General features: G+C 31.3%; 1 protein-coding gene across 8 annotated transcripts in view; it reads left to right on the top strand.

Annotated features, from left to right (window-relative positions):
- The window catches only part of Rapgap1 (Rap GTPase activating protein 1), a 305,306-nt gene that overhangs the window by 251,106 nt on the left and 35,607 nt on the right, over positions 1 to 18,593 (top strand). For all 8 annotated transcript variants that reach the window (XM_064061035.1, XM_064061036.1, XM_064061040.1 and 5 more), the window contains one exon: positions 4,712 to 5,074. In XM_064061035.1, coding sequence (XP_063917105.1) covers positions 4,712 to 5,074 — 363 coding nt within the window. The remainder of the gene's footprint in view (positions 1 to 4,711; positions 5,075 to 18,593) is intronic.

Consider the following 18,593-nt stretch of genomic DNA (forward strand, 5'->3'; position numbering starts at 1 on the left):
CGAGCCTCTCCTGCCCCCACATAAAACTTTACAACCCTCCTAAGACAAATTCGCCCTCTAAAAGCGTTTATTCGCCCATTTTTCTACCTGGCAGTTTATTCGGAATTTTTAAACCACCTCTGTTTACGACGCGAACGTAATTCCAGCGAAATTTTATACGCGCTATATTTCAAAATACAAATCTTCGTTTAACCGGTCCCAACTTCCAAAAGGAATTATTATGCTAATAAAGCGACGAACTTGACGAAGTCGGCGCCTCTAGACCCACCTGATCATCGTCAGGTAGGAAAAAATACATAAATAATAAATAAGATTATTGTTGTGCATTTTTAATGGCGCGGAGGAGGACGTGGGTGTCCTCGGGCACGTTTCCGGTATCAATGTTTCATCTCGTTCTGGGCCGCCAAATAATTCAATACGTGCTCGAAAAATAAAACACCGAACCCGAACGAATAACCCACCATACAAAAAAAGTTATTCGGATGCGTAATGCAAATTCGCCGGCGAAGCTGGATCGCAACGCACGGCCAGAAAATCTGACGGATCTGATCAGATTATCTGATTGTGTTTTACATTTCAACTTCGTGAATACATTGTTATTTTTGCCCGCGGGGGAATGACGGCCGCATGACAAGCGGTTTTCAGATGGGGCTCAGAAAATTGCCGAAAATATGATCAGGCCATTTGCTGATAAATTAACCGTTTCTACTGTAACATCAAGCACTTATTTCTTGCGTATGTGACCTGGATTGTCCGTCGCAAAATCTGGTCAGATTATCTGATCATTACTCCAATGTTTATTGCAATTTATGAGAAAACTTACGAGGTTTCAGATAATAATCTGGAGATATTTTTGACTTTCCGCGTCATCTGATACATCTTCCGAAAAAACTGCTAAAAAAATTATCAGATTGTGCGTTGCATTTGACTAGAGTGACTCGATTTTCAATGAATTTAAATACGGAAAAAATATTCGAATGGCTAATGAAAATACGTACGGTCCTCATCAGATTATCTGATTATTTGATAGATTCGACATTGAAAAATTGGGTAAACCGGGATTTCTGTTTGGGATTTTTCAGTTTTTCGATTTTCTAATTGTCCGGATTTAAATTTTTACATTTTTCGATCGTTCAATGTTTGCATTTTAACGTTTTTTTGATGTTTCGATTCAATTACAATTTTTTTAATTTTTAATGCTTAAATTTTTCGATTTCGACTTGTCGGTTTTTCAGTTTTTACAATTTTTTTTTAATTTTTCGATTTTGAGCGATTATAACTTCCCGATTTTAAGTTTTTTACTTTTTTGGGTTTTTGATTTTTAGATATACGTATCAATTAAAAAAAAAATTCAATTTTTCAGTTTTTCGACTTCTCGACTTGTCGATTTCTCGATGTATCGACTTTTTGGCTTTTCGATTTATCGATCTTCCAATTGTTCGATTTCCGAATTTTTCTAGATTTCACTTTTGGAATGTTTCAATGTATCGATTTTTCAATTTTTCGGTTTTTCGATTTAGCAACTTTTTAGTATTCCAGTTTTGGGATTTTTCAACATTTCGATTCTTAAATTTTTCAATTTTTAGATTTTTCAAATTTTGTTCCTTTCCGATGTTCAATTTGTCAATTTTTCGAATTTTAAAATTTTGGATTTTTCAGTTTTTTGATGTTTCAATTTTTTTGATTTTTAAGTTTTTTGATTCATCAATTTTGATCGATTTACCGATCTTGTAATTTTTCATTGTTTCGGATTTCTCGAAAAATTGGACAAAACGATTGCTAGATTTCTCGATTTTTTAGTTTTTCAATTCTTCAATTTTCAGACTTTCGACTTTTCAATTTTGCAATTTTTAAAATAGTCGAGATTTTTTGACTTTTTGCTTGCTCGTCCTTTTGATTTTTCAATTTTTCGATTTACATGTCAATTTATCAGTTTTCCGATATTACAGTTTTAGGATTTTTCAACATGTCGGTTCTTAAATTTTTTCATTTTTCGATTTTTTTACCTTCTGGATTTGTCAATTTTTCGATTTTTGATGTTTCGATTTCTCGATTTTTCAATTTTGGTATTTTTTTTAGTTTCCAATTTGTGTTTTTCGATTTTCTCAATTTTCCGATACATATTTCCGTTTTACGATTTTTCAATTTTTCGATTTTTTCATTTTCTCAATTACTGTCGTTTCTAAATTTTCAACTTTTCGATTAATCGATTTTTTTACTGTCCCATTTCTCGATTTGTCGACTTTTTGATGTTTCGATTTCTCTTCTTTTCAGTTTTTCAAATTTTTAATTCTTCGCTTTTTCATATTTTTAATTTTTCCATTTTGATTGGTGCTTCAATTTTTGGATTCTTCAATTTGTTAGTTTTTCAACATTTCGATGCTTCAGTTTTTCGTGTTTCGTTTCGATTTTTCTAATTCTTGATTTTTTCAATTTGTTGGTTTTTCTATTTTTTGATTTTTTCAATTTGTTAGTTTTTCGATTTTTCTGTTTTTTAATTTTTCTTGGAGTTTCGATTTCTCCATCTTTCAACTTTTCGACTCTCCAAATTTCAGTTTTGGGATTTTCAGTGTCTCAATTTTTCAGTTTTTCTGTTCTTCAATCTTTGGATTTTTCACATTTTTGATTTTTCGATCTTGCAATTTTTTGGTTCTTGATTTTTCGATTTTTTAAATTTTCGAATTCTCAAGTTTTCGTTTTTTAATTGTATAATTTTACAATTTTTGGATTTTTCGAGTTTTCGTTTCTTCGAAATTTCAATTTTTCGATGTTTAGATGTTTCGGTTTGTCGATATCGCAATCAGTTTTTCAATTTTTTGATTTTTTGATTTATCAATTTTTTTAAATTTCCAATGTTTTGATTTTCCGATTTCTAGGTTTTTCGATGTTTCGAGTTTTCAATTGTGGTTCTTTATATTTCTACATTTTTCGATTTTAACAATTTTTTGGTGTTTCGATTCAACTGTTTTTTAATTTTGAGTAAGTCAATTCTTCGATTTATCGACATCTCGGTTTTTCAGTTTTTAAGTTTCAATTCTTCGATTTTATATGTTTTTAATTTTCCATTTTTCGGTTTTTCGGCTTTTCGATTTTTTTGATCCATTTTTGAATTCAATTTTTCAGTTTTTTAATATTTCGATTCTTAAATTTTTTTCGTTTCGTTTCGATTTTTCAATTTTCTGAACTTTTGACTTTTTAGATTTGTTAGTTTTTAGATTTTTCTCTTTTACTTTTTTCAATTTTTTGACGTTTCGATTTCTCGATTTTCCGATTTTTCGCCTCCTCGGTTTTCAATTTTTCAATTTTTATATTTTTGGATTTTTGAATCTTGCAATTGTTTGGTTCTTAATTTTTGGATTTTTCCAATTCTCAAGTTTTCGTTTTTTATTGTAGATTTTCGGATTTTTCGAGTTTTCTATTCTTCGAAATTTCGATTTTTCGATATCGCAGTCCGTTTTCCATTTTTTTGAGTTTTTGATTTACCAATTTTTTTTTAATTTCCAATATTTTGTTTTTTCGATTTCTCGATGTTTCAATTTTTCCATGTTTCGATTTTCAGATTTCTAGGTTTATCGACTTTTCGAGTTTCCGGCTTTTCAGTTTACCGATTTTCAAATTTTTCGAATTCTCAATCTTTTCAGTTCTCTAATTATTCGGTTTCTTAAACTTTTATATTTTTCGATTTTTCAGTTTTTTTTTAATTTTAAGTTTTCCAATTTTTCGATGTTTCGACTTTTCAGTTTTAGATTTCCCAATTTTTCAAGATTTTATTTTGGCATCAATTCATCGATATTTCAGTTTTGTAGTTTTTAAAATTTTTACATTTTTGGATTTTTCAATTTTTCGATTTTAACGATTTTTCGATGTTTCAACAATTTTTTAATTTTTAACACTTAATTTTTCGATTATCTATTGTTCAACTTTCCGAATTTTCGTTTTTTTTTATTTTCGGTTTTATCGATTTTTTTTTATTTTTCGTTTTTGAGCTATTTCAATTTCTGAATTTTTTGATATTTTGATTTTTCGATTTACTGATCAATTTTTTTAGATTTGAAATTTTCCAATTGTTCGGTTTTTCAAATTTTCCATTTTTCAGTTTGTCGCTATTTCTGTTTTTGAGTTTGAAAAGCATTTTTCGTTTTGTCGAAATAAACCAATTTTTCGTCGTATTTTTGACGTAATGATTAGTGTGTGGTTGGTGTCAGCATTACTCATAGTAAGTAGCTTCGCGTTAATAGTAATTGTCCTATAAATAAAGCAGCTTCCCATTATTAAATTAAGCGAGTAATTTAATGGGATGTTTTATTATTGAATCGTTACATACAGTTGTATTAATGTACGAGTAGCGGTACATTGTTTATTAAACCATTAGTAGCTGATAGCGCGTTTATTTACATATCGCTAATTGACTGAAATTTAAAAGCCTGGTTTGTTTTCAAATTAAATAGCTGTTAATGTATTGTTTGTGGCAATGCTCGAATTGTTTGAATAGAACCGAGATAAGATTCAGTTGCGAAAAGCGATGTATCGGAAACGATATATTATCGTTATGTGTTGGGAAGAATAGCTTTTATGTCCTGTGTAACACAGTTTAGAATATCGACCCCGTCGCTTCTTGCTTTATAGGGTTGGACGTCCTATAACCATGTAATTTTAAACAACCATCATCTGCGTTAAACACTCTATCTTCATAATTTTTATTTTTTTCCAGCCGCCCCTGGCGCAGAGGCAGCACAGCGTCCCGGGCCCGGATCCGCGCGACGAATGCCGCCTCTCCACCAACAACAACGTGAAGATCTCCCCGATGGGCGGCTGCACCCCGTCCCAGCACAACACCCCGCCGGCATCGCCGCAACAGGCGACGCAGTCCCGACGTCTGTTGCAGGAAACCCTCTCCGGACCGGCGCCTTATCCCATGATCGCCGTCCCGGAAAAGGGTTACTGGGTCGACGGAACCGATCACGAGGTCTCGTTCGACCACAGGGGCGCGCCGATCCTCTCCCACCAGACGTGGAGGGCCAAGATCGAGACGGACGACACGGGGAAGTGCTATAGGAGGTTCTACGTGGGCAGGGTAAGGGCTCGTTGGTATTCCGGCGGCGAAACGGTGACGACGCCCCCGGGCTGGCTCATCGTCGGACGCTACGCCGTGTTTTTGTTTATATACGGGGGGAGAATTTATTCGGTTTGCGAGGGACCGTTTGAAATAATATAGAGGGTAGGCTTATAAGGTGGCGGTTTGCCTTTAGATAAAGGTACGGCGGGTGAATTTTAAGTGGGGCGCTGGGAATGCCGAGAAGGTCGGGATAGAGAGATGAAATATGTATAGCGGGTTAAAAAAGTTGGTTTGTAATTCGGGCGCGGACAGGGGTGGGAAAATTGCGTAAGATCGGAGATTACGGCCGGGATGGTGCATTATCCATTGCAAGGCGATCGAGATGAGGAAGCGGCTGTTGAATGTTAAAAATTCGAGATCGGGTTATGGCGTAGTTATTTATTTTTTTTGGATTGGCAACCGCCGTGGATGTAAAATCGGAGGTTAAATTTGCTGGGTATGTAAATAGGGTCGTTGCTCGGATAAGCCAATAAAATGAGTAGAGATGTAGTTTTTTGGGGAAGTTTCTGGTGGATTAGGACCGTTCAGAGGCATCCTTGGATGATTTTATTCAGGTTTATTGACTGCTGGCTCTCAGCAAATCTTTGGCCTAGAAACTTGAAATTACGGGTCAAATAAAATAAGTCCTGTGGCAGAAAGCTGAGCCGTGACGAATTAGCCGAGTACGCTAATCCCGACGTGTCAACGAGATGCTCACTCATCCGTGGTGAACGTTTTTTTTTTTTTCGTAAGTAGTAAGTAATAAAGTTCAAAGAATTAATCAATAGCGATAACATTACCCAAATAGTTTCCCCCGAATTTTACGTGTTTAAATCACAAAATTTTCAAAAAACTCCCTTGTTTGATTCTCCATTTTTCGATTTTCGAATTATTTAGATTTATCAGTTTTTGGATTGTTCGATTTATTCTGTTTTTCAGTACAAGTTTACATTTTTAAATTTTTCGATTTCCCGGTTTTCGTATTTTTCAATTTCTCGATTTCTCGAGTTTTTGATTTCTCAATTCCTTCATTTTTTGGTTCTGCATTTCCGATTTCTCAATTTCTCAAATTTTTGGTTTCGCATTTTTCGATTTTCCCATTTCTCCATGGTCAATTTTTCGATTTCTCGAGTTCCCAATTTCTCCAGTTCTCGATTTTTTTGGTTCCTAATTGTCCTATTTTTTAATTTTTCGAATTCTCAAGGTTTCGTTTTTTTTTATTGTATAATTTTTGGATTTTTGGATTTTTCAAGTTTTTCCTTCTTCTCGAAATTTCGGTTTTTCGCTTCTTCGATGTAGATGTTCCGATTTTTCGATATCGCAGTCAGTTTTCCAATGTTTTGATTTTTTCATTTATCTATTTTTTTTAAATTTCGAATATTTTGATTTTTCGATTTCTCGATGTTTCAACTTTACCATGTTTCGATTTTCGGATTTTTAGGTTTTGCGACTTTTCGGTTTTTCAATTTACCGATTTTCAAATTTTTCAGTGTTTGGAGTTTTCAATTTTTCAATTCCTCAATTTTTCAGTTTTTTAATTCCCTAATTATTCGGTTTCTTAAACTTTTATATTTTTCGATTTTTCAATTTTTCGATTTTAACGATTTTTTGATGTTTCGATTGAACTATTTTTTAATTTTGAATATTTCAATTTTTCAATTTATCGATGTCTCGGTTTTTCAGTTTTTAAAATTTTCGACTCGATTTCTGAATTTCTACAAATTTCGACAATTCGATTTTTCGATTTTTTTATTTCCCGATTTATCGATTTTTTTTATTCATTCGATTGTGGCCTATTTCAATTTTTCGAGATTTTTTTGGGATCAATTCATCGATATTTCAGTTTTGTGGCTTTTTAAATTTTTGGATTTTTCAATTTTTCGATTTTAACGATTTTTCGATGTTTCAATTCAACAATTTTTTAATTTTCAATATTTACATTTTTCGATTTCTTGACGCCTCTTCCCAATTTCTCCAGTTCTCGATTTCTCAATTCCTTCATTTTTTGACTCTATTTTCGATTTTTCGATTTCTCATTTTCTCAAATTTTTGGTTCTGCATTTTTTGAAATTTTGTTTTCTCGATCATAAATTTCTCGATTTCTCGGATTCTCAAATTTTTGATTTTTTGAATTGTCGATTTCCCGAATTTTTATTTTGGTTTTTTGAATTCTCAATTCCTCGATTTCTCAAATTTTCATTTTTCGATTGTTCGATTTTTAATATTTCGATTTTTTGAGTCCTCAGTTCTCGATTTTTCGGTTTTTCACTGTTTAGATTTTTAAATTTTTCGATTTATCGATTTTCATAATTTAAATTTTTTCGATTTTTAACTTTCCGAATTCTCGAATTTTCATTTTGATTTTTCGAATTAATTTCTCGACTTTTCAATTTTTCAAATTTTTGGTTCTGTAGTTTTCGAAAATTCGAGATCTCGATTTTTCGATTTCTCCAGTTCTCGATTTCTCAATTCCTTAATTTTTTGCTTGTGCATTGTCGATTTCTAAAATTTTTGATTCTGCATTTTTCGATTTCTCGATTTTCTTCATTTTTTGATTCTGCATTTTCGATTTCTCAATTTCTCAAATTTTTGGTTCTGCATTTTACGATTTTTCGATTCCTGGATTATCAGTTGTCTGGATTTTTCTAATTCTAAATATTCTTAATTTTTGAATTCTTGCTTTCTAGTTTTTTTTATTCTGCTTTTTTCAATTTCTCGATTTCTTGATGTTTGGATTTTTCAGATTTCCCAATTTTTCGAGATTTTTTTGGGATCAATTCATCGATATTTCAGTTTTGTCGTTTTTAAAATTTTTGCATTTTTGGATTTTTCAATTTTTCGATTTTAACGATTTTTCGATGTTTCAATTCAACAATTTTTTAATTTTTAATACTTACATTTTTCGATTTCTTGACGTCTCTTCCCAATTACTCCAGTTCTCGATTTCTCAATTCCTTCATTTTTTGACTCTATTTTCGATTTTTCGATTTCTCAATTTCTCAAATTTTTGGTTCTCCATTTTTTGGAATTTCGTTTTCTCGATCATAGATTTCTCGATTTCTCGGATTCTCAAATTTTTGATTTTTTGAATTCTCAATTCCACGATTTCTCAAATTTTCATTTTTCGAATTCTCAATTTTTCGTTTTTTCGATTGTTCGATTCTTAATACATATTTCGATTTTTTGAGTCCTCAGTTCTCGATTTTTCGGTTTTTCACTGTTAAGATTTTAAAATTTTTCGATTTATCGATTTTCGCAATTTAAAGTTTTTCGATTTGTTTACTTAATTTTCTCGATTTTTTAATTTTCCGAATTCTCGAATTTTCATTTTGATTTTTCGAAAACTCGAGATCCCGCTTTTTCGATTTTTCGAGTTCTCGATTTCTCGACTTTTGATTTTGATTTTTTTAATTCTCGATTTCTCAATTTCCCGAGTTCTGAATTTCGCAATTTCTCCATTTTTTAATTCTGCATATGTATTTGGATTTTTCGGTTTCTGGATTATCAATTTTATTATGTTTCGAATTCTTGATTTTTAGATTTCTCAGTTTCTCTATTTGGTGATTCTGCATTTTTCGATTTTTAGAATTTTCATTTTGATCTCCTGATTTTTCGAATTCTCAATTTTCCTTTTTTTAGATTGTTCAAATTTTCGATATTTCGGAGATTCGAATTTTCATCTTGATTTTACGATTTTACCAATTCTCAGTTTTTCTTGATTTTTCGAAAACTCGAGATCCCGCTTTTTCGATTTCTCGAGTTCTCGATTTCTCAATTCTTTAATGTTTTGCTTGTGCATTGTGGATTTCTCAAATTTTTGATTCTGCATTTATCGATTTCTCGAATTTTTATTTTAATTTTTCGAAGTCTCTGTTTCTTATTTTCTTGAATTCTCGATTTTCTTCATTTTTTGATTCTGCATTTTTCGATTTTTCGATTCCTGGATTATCAGTCTGGATTGTTCGAATTCTCAGTTTTCTTAATTTTTGAATTCTTGATTTCTAGTTTTTTTTTTATTCTGCATTTTTCAATTTCTCGATTTTTCGAATCTTTATTTTGATTTTTCCATTTTTCGGATGCTCAAGTTTTGGGTTTTTTCGATTTGATTTTTCGATTTTTCGGATCCTCAAATTTTCGATTTTTGAATTTTTCGTTTTTCGATACTTCGATTTTTCGAGTTCAATTCTCGATTTTTCGATGTTTAGATTTTTCAATTTCTCAATTTTTCGAATTTCCAATTTCTCGATTTCTCAATTTATCCATTTTTTGATTCTACATTTTGCGATGACTTTTCGAATTTTCAATTTATTTTTCAATTTTCCGAGTTCTCTTTCAATTTCTCGTTTTCTCAATTTATCGATTTCCCAATTTCTCAGATTTTTATAGTTCTTCATTTTTGGATATTTTGTGTTTTAGATTATGAATTTCTCGATTTCTCAGTTTCTCCATTTTTTGATTCTGCATTTTTCGAAGTTTTCATTTTGGTTTTCGATTTTTGGATTTCTCAAGTTTTCCCTTCCTCTCGAAATTTCGGTTTTTCGATATCTTAGTTGTCGGTTTTTCGGTTCTTCGTAGATGTTTCGATTTTTCGATATCACAGTCAGTTTTCCAATGTTTTGATTTTTTCATTTATCTATTTTTTTATATTTCCAATATTTTGATTTTTCGATTTTTCGATGTTTCGATTTTACGATGTTTCGATTTTCGGATTTTTAGGTTTTGCGATTTTTCGACTTTTCGGTTTTTCAATTTACCGATTTTCAAATGTTTCAATGTTTCGAGTTTTCAATTTTTCAATTCCTCAGTTTTTCAGTTTTTTAATTCTCTAATTATTCGGTTTCTTAAACTTTTATATTTTTGATGTTTCGATTGAACAATTTTTTAATTTTGAATATTTCAATTTTTCAATTTATCGATATCTCGGTTTTTCAGTTTTTAAAATTTTCAACTCGATTTCTGAATTTGTACAAATTTCGACAATTCGATTTTTCGATGGTTCAATTTCCCGATTTTTCGATTTTTTTATTTCCCGATTTATCGATTTTTTTTTATTTATTCGATTTTGGCCTATTTCAATTTCCCGATTTTTCGATTTTTCAACTTCTCGTGTTTTAGATTTCTCCATTTTTTGATGTTTCGATTTCTTGATGTTTGGACTTTTCAGTTTTAGATTTCCCAATTTTTCGAGATTTTTTTTGGGATCAATTCATCGATATTTCAGTTTTGTCGTTTTTTAACGATTTTTCGATGTTTCAATGCAATAATTTTTTAATTTTTAATACTTACATTTTTCGATTTTTTGACGTCTCTTCCCAATTTCTCCAGTTCTCGATTTCTCAATTCCTTCATTTTTTGACTTTATTTTCGATTTTTCGATTTCTCATTTTTTCAAATTTTTGGTTCTGCATTTTTTGAATTATCGATTTCCCGAATTTTGATTTTGATGAGTCCTCAGTTCTCGATTTTTCGGTTTTTCACTGTTTAGATTTTTAAATTTTTCGATTTATCGATTTTCGTAATTTAAATTTTTTCGATTTTTTAATTAATGTTTTTGATTTTTTAATTTTCCGAATTCTCGAATTTTTATTTTGATTTTTCGAATTAAGTTCTCGACTTTTCAATTTTTCAAATTTTTGGTTCTGTATTTTTCGAAAACTCGAGATCCCGATTTCTCCAGTTCTCGATTTCTCAATTCCTTAATTTTTTGCTTGTGCATTGTCGATTTCTTAAATTTTTTATTCTGCATTTTTCGATTTCTCGATTTTCTTCATTTTTTGATTGTGCATTTTCGTTTTCACAATTTCTCAAATTTTTGGTTCTGCATTTTTCGATTTTTCATTCCTGGATTATCAGTTGTCTGGATTTTTCGAATTCTAAATATTCTTAATTTTTGAATTCTTGCTTTCTAGTTTTTTTTTTTTATTCTGCTTTTTTCGATTTCTCGATTTTTCGAATCTATTTGATTTTTCCATTTTTCGGATTTTCAAATTTTCGATTTTTGAATTTTTCGAGTTTTCGATGTTTAGATTTTTCAATTTTTCGAATTCCCAATTTCTCGATTTCTCAATTTATCCATTTTTTGTTTCTACATTTTGCGATCTCGACTTTTCGAATTTTCAATTTATTTTTCAATTTTCCGAGTTCTTTTTGAATTTCTCGTTTTCTCAATTTATCGATTTCCCAATTTCTCAGATTTTTAGTTCTCCATTTTTGGATATTTTGTTTTCTAGATTATAAATTTCTCGGTTTCTCAGTTTCTCCATTTTTTGATTCTGCATTTTTCGATTTCTCGATTTTTCGAAGTTTTCATTTTGGTTTTCGAGTTTTGGAGTTTTCGGGCTTTTGATTCTTCAATTTTTCGGTTTCCCAATTTCTCAAGATTTTTGGTTCTGCATTTTTGGATATTTTTTTTCTCGATTATAAATTTCTCGGATTCTCAATTTTTTAAGATTCTGCATTTTTGGAATTTTCATTTTGATTTTCGATTTTTGGATTTTTTAGAGTTTTCGAATCATCGATTTTCGATGTTTGGGTTTATCGATTTTTCGAATTCTCAATTTTTCATTTTCTCAATTGTTTGTGATTTTTCGATTTTTCAATTTCTCAATTTTTGATATTCAGATTTTCGAATACTCAGATCGTTTTTTTGATTTTATGATTTTTCGTGTATTCGATTCTACCAGTGGCGCCTCGTAACCTTTTGAAATGGGGTGATACCACTCTCGTTTTACCATGAACTTTTTTTTTTATTAATAAATCGAAGGTAGCTCTCCCTAAATTTTTCACTATAATTGTATTGTCGTAAGAAGGAGGACAATTTTTTATCAAATATTCAACTGAATTAATTATTTACATTTAAAATTGAATTGCTACTAGTGGTCACTGTTCAAAGAGGACCCGATTCCAGCCAAACACAGCGACTAGAGACGCGGTTTCCATGGCAACAGTGTAAACAAATCGTCTAAATGATACCATTGATACAAATGGAGAAATTAGTTTTGATAGTTGTGACACAAACTTCCGGATATTTTTTTAAATATTGAAAATGTACTATTGTAATTTTTTCGATTTTTGATTTTTTGAGTTGTCAGTTTTTGATTTTTCGTTTTTTTCGATTGTTCCTCACCAGTATTTATAATCGACTCCATCGGGCGACTTGCAAATTTCATGTTTTCTAGACGTTTGGTGACCTGACTACGAAAAAAATGGTTTCTTCTTTCCGTCCGTCTGTCGTTTGTCTATTTGTTTGTCCGTCCATCTGTCTGTCTGTGTTGATTTTTATTAGACACGCAATCTCCAAAACTACTGTACCGATTGTTGTCAAACTAACTTTGTATGTATCAGTCAAAACCAAAATTTGTGAAATCATTCTATTCGAGGCCACGACGTCACTTATTGCGTCAAGCCTAAGCAGGCTGAACGTTCAAACCCGTATCGATGCGCCTCGTCGCAAGCCCTCCGCATCATCGCGCAAATCTCGTCCGAAGCAGGCCGGCGCTGCGTCGTCGCCCCATATGGACAAAGCCGTGCCTTTGCAACCATAAAATCGTAAACCGAAAAAACGGTTGCGTCACATCGAGGCCATGTGCTCGTTGCTGTCACACGTTTCAATCTCTCAAACAATCACTCGCTCTACTTACGCAAGACAACAGAACCGCCACAAGCCGAGATCTTCGCCGTCCGACATCGAAAATAGTACAAAACGTCCATCCACTATCAGATTCGTTTCGCTAATGTCCGATAAATTATTCACGGCGTTGTTTCTTGCAGCGATGTTTCTTTTGCCTCGATGAAGAGGCTTGGCGAGATTCTAATAGATAAGTGCGACGACTGAGACGTAGGAAGATGCAATGTATATAGATGGGTGTAGGTGTCTATCGGGCGCCACCAGTACCAGTACCAGTACCATACCGTTGACCGAAACATTCCCATTTCTCTTGTATGTTAATATAGGAATGCCCGCAACCGACCGAAACGCAATTTATTCAAAATTCGTACGTAATTAAGGTCTGGCCGTGTGAAATTTCACATTCTCACAATGAACAATGGGGCGTTGTTGTGCTTTTGACACTTTTTCAGCCGCTATAAGATAAAATGCGTCTTCGCTGGGTCAGGGTAGAGTGCCTTGACGTATTATGTCGTTGCGGACATGCCTCAATGTCGAAATGTTTTAGGTTATATACGTTAAGGCACTCTAGGTCAGGTCAGGGCGGCTGTCCTGACCTTTCCTCTCCGCCTTTATAAATCACCGCCCCCCTACTTGGGGGCGATCGAACCGCCTCTGATTGATGGTGGTGCATCGCAAACAAACCCGCGTATAATGACTCCGAATCAAAGATCCGAGCGATTGTTTGCACAACGGAACGTATTCTCGTTCGCTCCTTTAGCTGTTGATCTTCGAAACGAACCGTGAATAAAGCAAATTGATTCAACGATTAATATCGCGTCGACGTTTCTTTTTTCCTCTCTTTTATAACACCACTCGCAATAAAACCACCGACCAAAACAGATTCCCGTACGAAACAAGATTAACATTTCGCCTCTGCGTGCCGGTTTCGCAGAGCTCAGCAAAAGGTCCGGGCTTCGGCCCCCCGATCGAATCGTTATCGTCTTCTTGGTCGAGTTGTGATACGATCGTTTCCGTTTCCGGCGTGTATGCGAGTTTTTCCCCCTAATGAGCAGCTGTGCGAGGTCTACGGTAACTCTTTTTATTTCCTACAGCTGGTCGGAATTTTTTTTCGCTTTTATTGCGTAACGAAATTATCACGTAAGGAAGAGAAAGGTGCCGCCGAAAAAATTACAGATAATAATAGAATGAAGAAATCGTCAATATAAACACCGGATTTTATAACGCCGACGTCTTTACGGTTCATTATCATATTTGCCAGTTTGCGTGTTTTCGGTGACGAGATTAGAAAGTCGCTGCCGTAATGATAACGTAAAGGTTCCGGTTTGAGAAACTGGAGAATTCGTAGCGGTAGGACGGAGTTTTCGTCCTTTGCGTCCGTCTGCGTCACTTTGCAAAATTACAAAATTTGATTTTGCGAAATTTTAATTTTAGTTTTTTTTTTTAATAACCTCAATGGAGTAAAACAATATAGAAAGTACTAGTCACGGTGTAAAAAAAAAGTTTTCAGCTTCTTAAAAAAAAAGCCTTTGGAGCTCCGAGGTTTCACATTCTTTAAAATGAAAAAAAAAGACAGTTGGGGCCCTCGAGCAGGTTTCATCGTTTTTTTAAAAAAGACAAATGGGACCCCCGAGAAGCTTCTTACACAAAAAAAAAGAAAAATTGAACAACTGAAAAATGAAAAATTGAGAATTCGAAAATCCGAAAAATGAAAAAAGCAAAAATGTAAAAAACGTAAATATTGAAAATCGAGAAACGTAATTTGGAAAAATCAAACAATCAAAAAAATGAAAAATTAGGAATTCGAAAAATCGAAAAAATCTAAAAACCTAAACATCGAGATTGAAGAATTGGAAATTCAAAAAACCTAAAACTCGAAAATCGAAATGAAAATTCGAAAAATTAAGAAATTGAAACATGCAGAATCAAAAAAGAAGAAATTGAGAAATTGAAAATTCGGAAAATCAAAAATATGAGAATTTGAAAAATGGAGAAATCAAGATGAAAATTCGAAAAATCAGAAGATCGAAATGAAAATTCTAAAAATCGTAAAATGCAGAACCACCAAATAGAGAAACTGAGAAATCGAGAAATCAAGAATTCGAAACATAAAAAAAAATGATAATCCAGAAACCGAAAAATCGAAAAATGTAGAATTAAAAAATGGAGAAATTGAGAATTAAAAAAATCTAAATCAAAATTCGAGTCTACAGAAATTGTAAATCGAGAAATCGAAAAATGTAAAATGCAGAATCAAAAAATGAAGGAATTGAAAAATCGAGAACTCTAGAAATCAGGAACTCTAGAAACTAAACAATTGAGAATTCGAAAAGTCAAAATAAAAATTCGAGAAATTGAGAATTCAAAAAATCAACACGAAAATTCGAGAAATCGAGATCGGAAAATTGAAAAATCAAAAAATTGAAAATTACAAAAATCGAGATCGAAAAATCGAAAAACAGAAAAATCAAGAACTGGGAACTCGAAGAGAAGCAGAAACTGAGAAATTGAAAATTCGAAAAATTAAAAAAATGGGAGTTCGAGAAACTGATAATCCAGAAATCCAAAAATGCAGCACCAAAAATCTGAGAAACTTGAAAATTGAGATATTGAGGTACGAGAAACTGAGAAAATTCGTAAAATTGAAGATTAAAAAAATCGAAGAACTGAAAAATCGAAAAATTGAATCGAAGCATCAAATAATCGAAAAATCAAAAAATTAAAAAATATGAAAGTCGAAAAATCGAAGAATCGAAGGATGGAAAAGCCCAAAACAGAAATTTCGAGAAATTGAAAATTTGAAAAATCAAAAAATTGAGAATTTGAATAATTGAGAAATCGAAAAATCGAAACATCGATAAACCGGAGATTGAAAAATCAAGATGAAAATTTGAACAATCCAAAAAATGGAAAATTGAGAATTCTAAAAATCAGAAAATCAAAATGAAAATTCTAAAAATCAATAAATGCAGAATCACCAAATAGAGAAACTGAGAAATCGAAAAATCAAGAATTCGAAACATAAAAAATTGATAATCCAGAAACCGAAAAATCGAAAAATGCAGAATTAAAAATGGAGAAATTGAGAAATTCAGAACTCGGGAAATTGAGAAATTGAGAATTAAAAAAATCAAAATCAAAATTCGAGTACACAGGCATTGAAAATCGAGAAATCGAAAAATTTTAAATGCAGAATCAAAAAAAGAAGGAGTTGAGAAATCGAGAACTCTAGAAATCAGGAACTCGAGAAACTAAAAAATTGAGAATTTGAAAAATCAAAATAAAAATTCGAGAAATTGAGAATTCAAAAAATCAACACGAAAATTCGAGAAATCGACAACTCGGAAAATTGAAAAATCAAAAAATTGAAAATTACAAAAATCGAGATCGAAAAATCGAAAAACAGAAAAATCAAGAACTGGGAACTCCAAGAGATCGAAATAAAAAATATCGAAAAATGCAGAATCAAAGAAGCAGAAACTGAGAAATTGAAAATTCGAAAAATTAAAAAATTGGGAGTTCGAGAAACTGATAATTCAGAAATCCAAAAATGCAGAATCAAAAATCTGAGAAACTTGAGAATTGAGATATTGAGGTACGAGAAACTGAGAAAATTTGGAAAATTGAAGAATAAAAAAATCGAAGAGCTGAAAAATCAAGAAATCTAAGATTTGAAAAATCGAAAAATTGAATCGAAACATCAATAATTAAAAAATATGAAAGTCGAAAAATCGAACAATGGAAGGATGGAAAAGCCCAAAACAGAAATTTCGAAAAATTGAAAATTCGAAAAATCCAAAAATTGAGAAATCGAAAAATCTAAAGATCGAAAAACCGGAGATCGATAAATCAAAAAATCGAAAAATTATTCAATAAAAAAAAACGAAAAATTGAGAATTGGAAAAATCGAAAAATCAAGATGAAAATTCGAATCTCCGAAATATCGAAAATTTGAACAATCCAAAAATCGAAAAATGCAGAATCACCAAATAGAGAAACTGAGAAATCGAGAAATCAAGAAGTCGAAACATAAAATAATTGATTATCCAGAAACCGAAAAATCGAAAAATGCAAAATTAAAAAATGGATAAATTGAGAAATTCAGAACTCGGGAAATTGAGAAAGTGAGAATTAAAAAAATCAAAATTCGAGAACTCAGAAATTGAAAATCCAGAAATCGAAAAATCTAAAATGCAGAATCAAAAAATGAAAGAATTGAGAAATTGGGAACTCTACAAATCAGAAACTCGAAAAACTAAAAAATTGAGAATTCGAAAAATCAAAATAAAAATTCGAGAAATTGAGAATTCAAAAAATTAATACGAAAATTCGAGAAATCGAGAACTCGGAAAATTGAAAAATCAAAAAATTGAAATTTACAAAAATCGAGATCGAAAAATCGAAAAACAGGAAAATCAAGAACTCGAAGAGATCGAAATAAAAAATATCGAAAAATGCAGAATCAAAGAAGTAGAAACTGAAAAGTCGAAAAATCATAAAGCTAAAAAAGCGAAAAATCGAGAAATTGAGCAATAGCAAAACCAAAAATTTAAAAAATCGAAAAATCGGAAAGTCTTAAAATTCAAAATATTGAAAAATTTAATTGAAAAAAAGAAGAATCGAAAAATTGAAGACTAGATAAAATCGGAGAATAAAAAATCTAATATAATGTAATGTTTATTAACGGTTAATATCCATTACATAAATTTATATATACCTATGTACTTAAAATTACTTATAAATATACAAATATTTAAAAGAAAAACAAACAAAAAAATCGAGAAATCTAACATTATTAAAAATTAAAAAAGTAAAAAATTGAAAAATCAAAAAATCTAAAAGTCGAAAAACTGAATTAGAAATTCCATACCTAAGTGAAATATTGATTAATTGATAAATCGAGAAATTGAAAAATCGAGAAACCGAAAAGTTCAAGATATAAAAAATTAAAAAAAAATGGAAAATCAAAAACCCGAAAAATTGAAAACTGAAAAGTTAAAAAATCGACAAATCGAAACATGGAGAAGTAAAAAAATTGAGAAACCGAAAGTTCGCAAAATCGGTTATTTAATTGAGAACTCGAAAAATCAACAAATCGAAAACTAGAAATGCCAAAAATTGAAAATATGGCAAAACGAAAAATTGAAGAATCCAAAATAATCGTAAAAATGAAATATCGGAAAATGAGAAATTGAAAGTTGAAAAAGTCATGAAATTGAAAAAACCAAAAGCTAAAAAATCGAAAATTCGAAAAATTGTTATATACAATTTTGATCTGTTCGAAATTGAAAAATCCCAAAACTGAAATATGAAAAAACTGAGTAAACGAAGAACTGAAAATGGAGATATTAAAAAATTGCACAATCGAGAAATTGTAGAAACAAAAAATCGAAAAATTCCAAAACTGAAATTTCGAAAAATTGAGAAATCGAAAGTTGAAAAAGCGTGAAATCGAAAAAACCAAAAAAGTCAAACATCGAAAATTCGAAAAATTGTTCCACACAATTTTGATTCCTTTCCAAAAAATCTCGATATCTTGTATACAAATTCAACACGGATTCATAAACCACAAGTTCAGCCCTATGTTACTTTTTAACATTAAAAAAACATTTATTCGGCAAAATTGTAAGATTGTAAGATGAGCCAGAAGTGGATGAGTACGTTATTTTATAAAAGTTCAAAATATTATTAACAAATAAATTCAAAAAAATCATACTTAAGAGAAATTGAAGAAAACTACAACAACAAATAAATAACAAAACTATGTAAAGAAAACAGGAGAACCAGCAGGAACAAAAAACGTCGACAATCAGGCGCGTATTAATTAAAAATCTGGCCCGTAGTATTCACACCGAGATTTGTTAGTGTCTA

This window comes from Zophobas morio, unplaced genomic scaffold (genome assembly GCF_036711695.1).
Source record: "Zophobas morio isolate AGI-343-1 ecotype UQ-CSIRO unplaced genomic scaffold, CSIRO_AGI_Zmor_V1 ptg000021l, whole genome shotgun sequence".
NCBI classification, from domain to species: Eukaryota; Metazoa; Arthropoda; class Insecta; order Coleoptera; family Tenebrionidae; genus Zophobas; species Zophobas morio.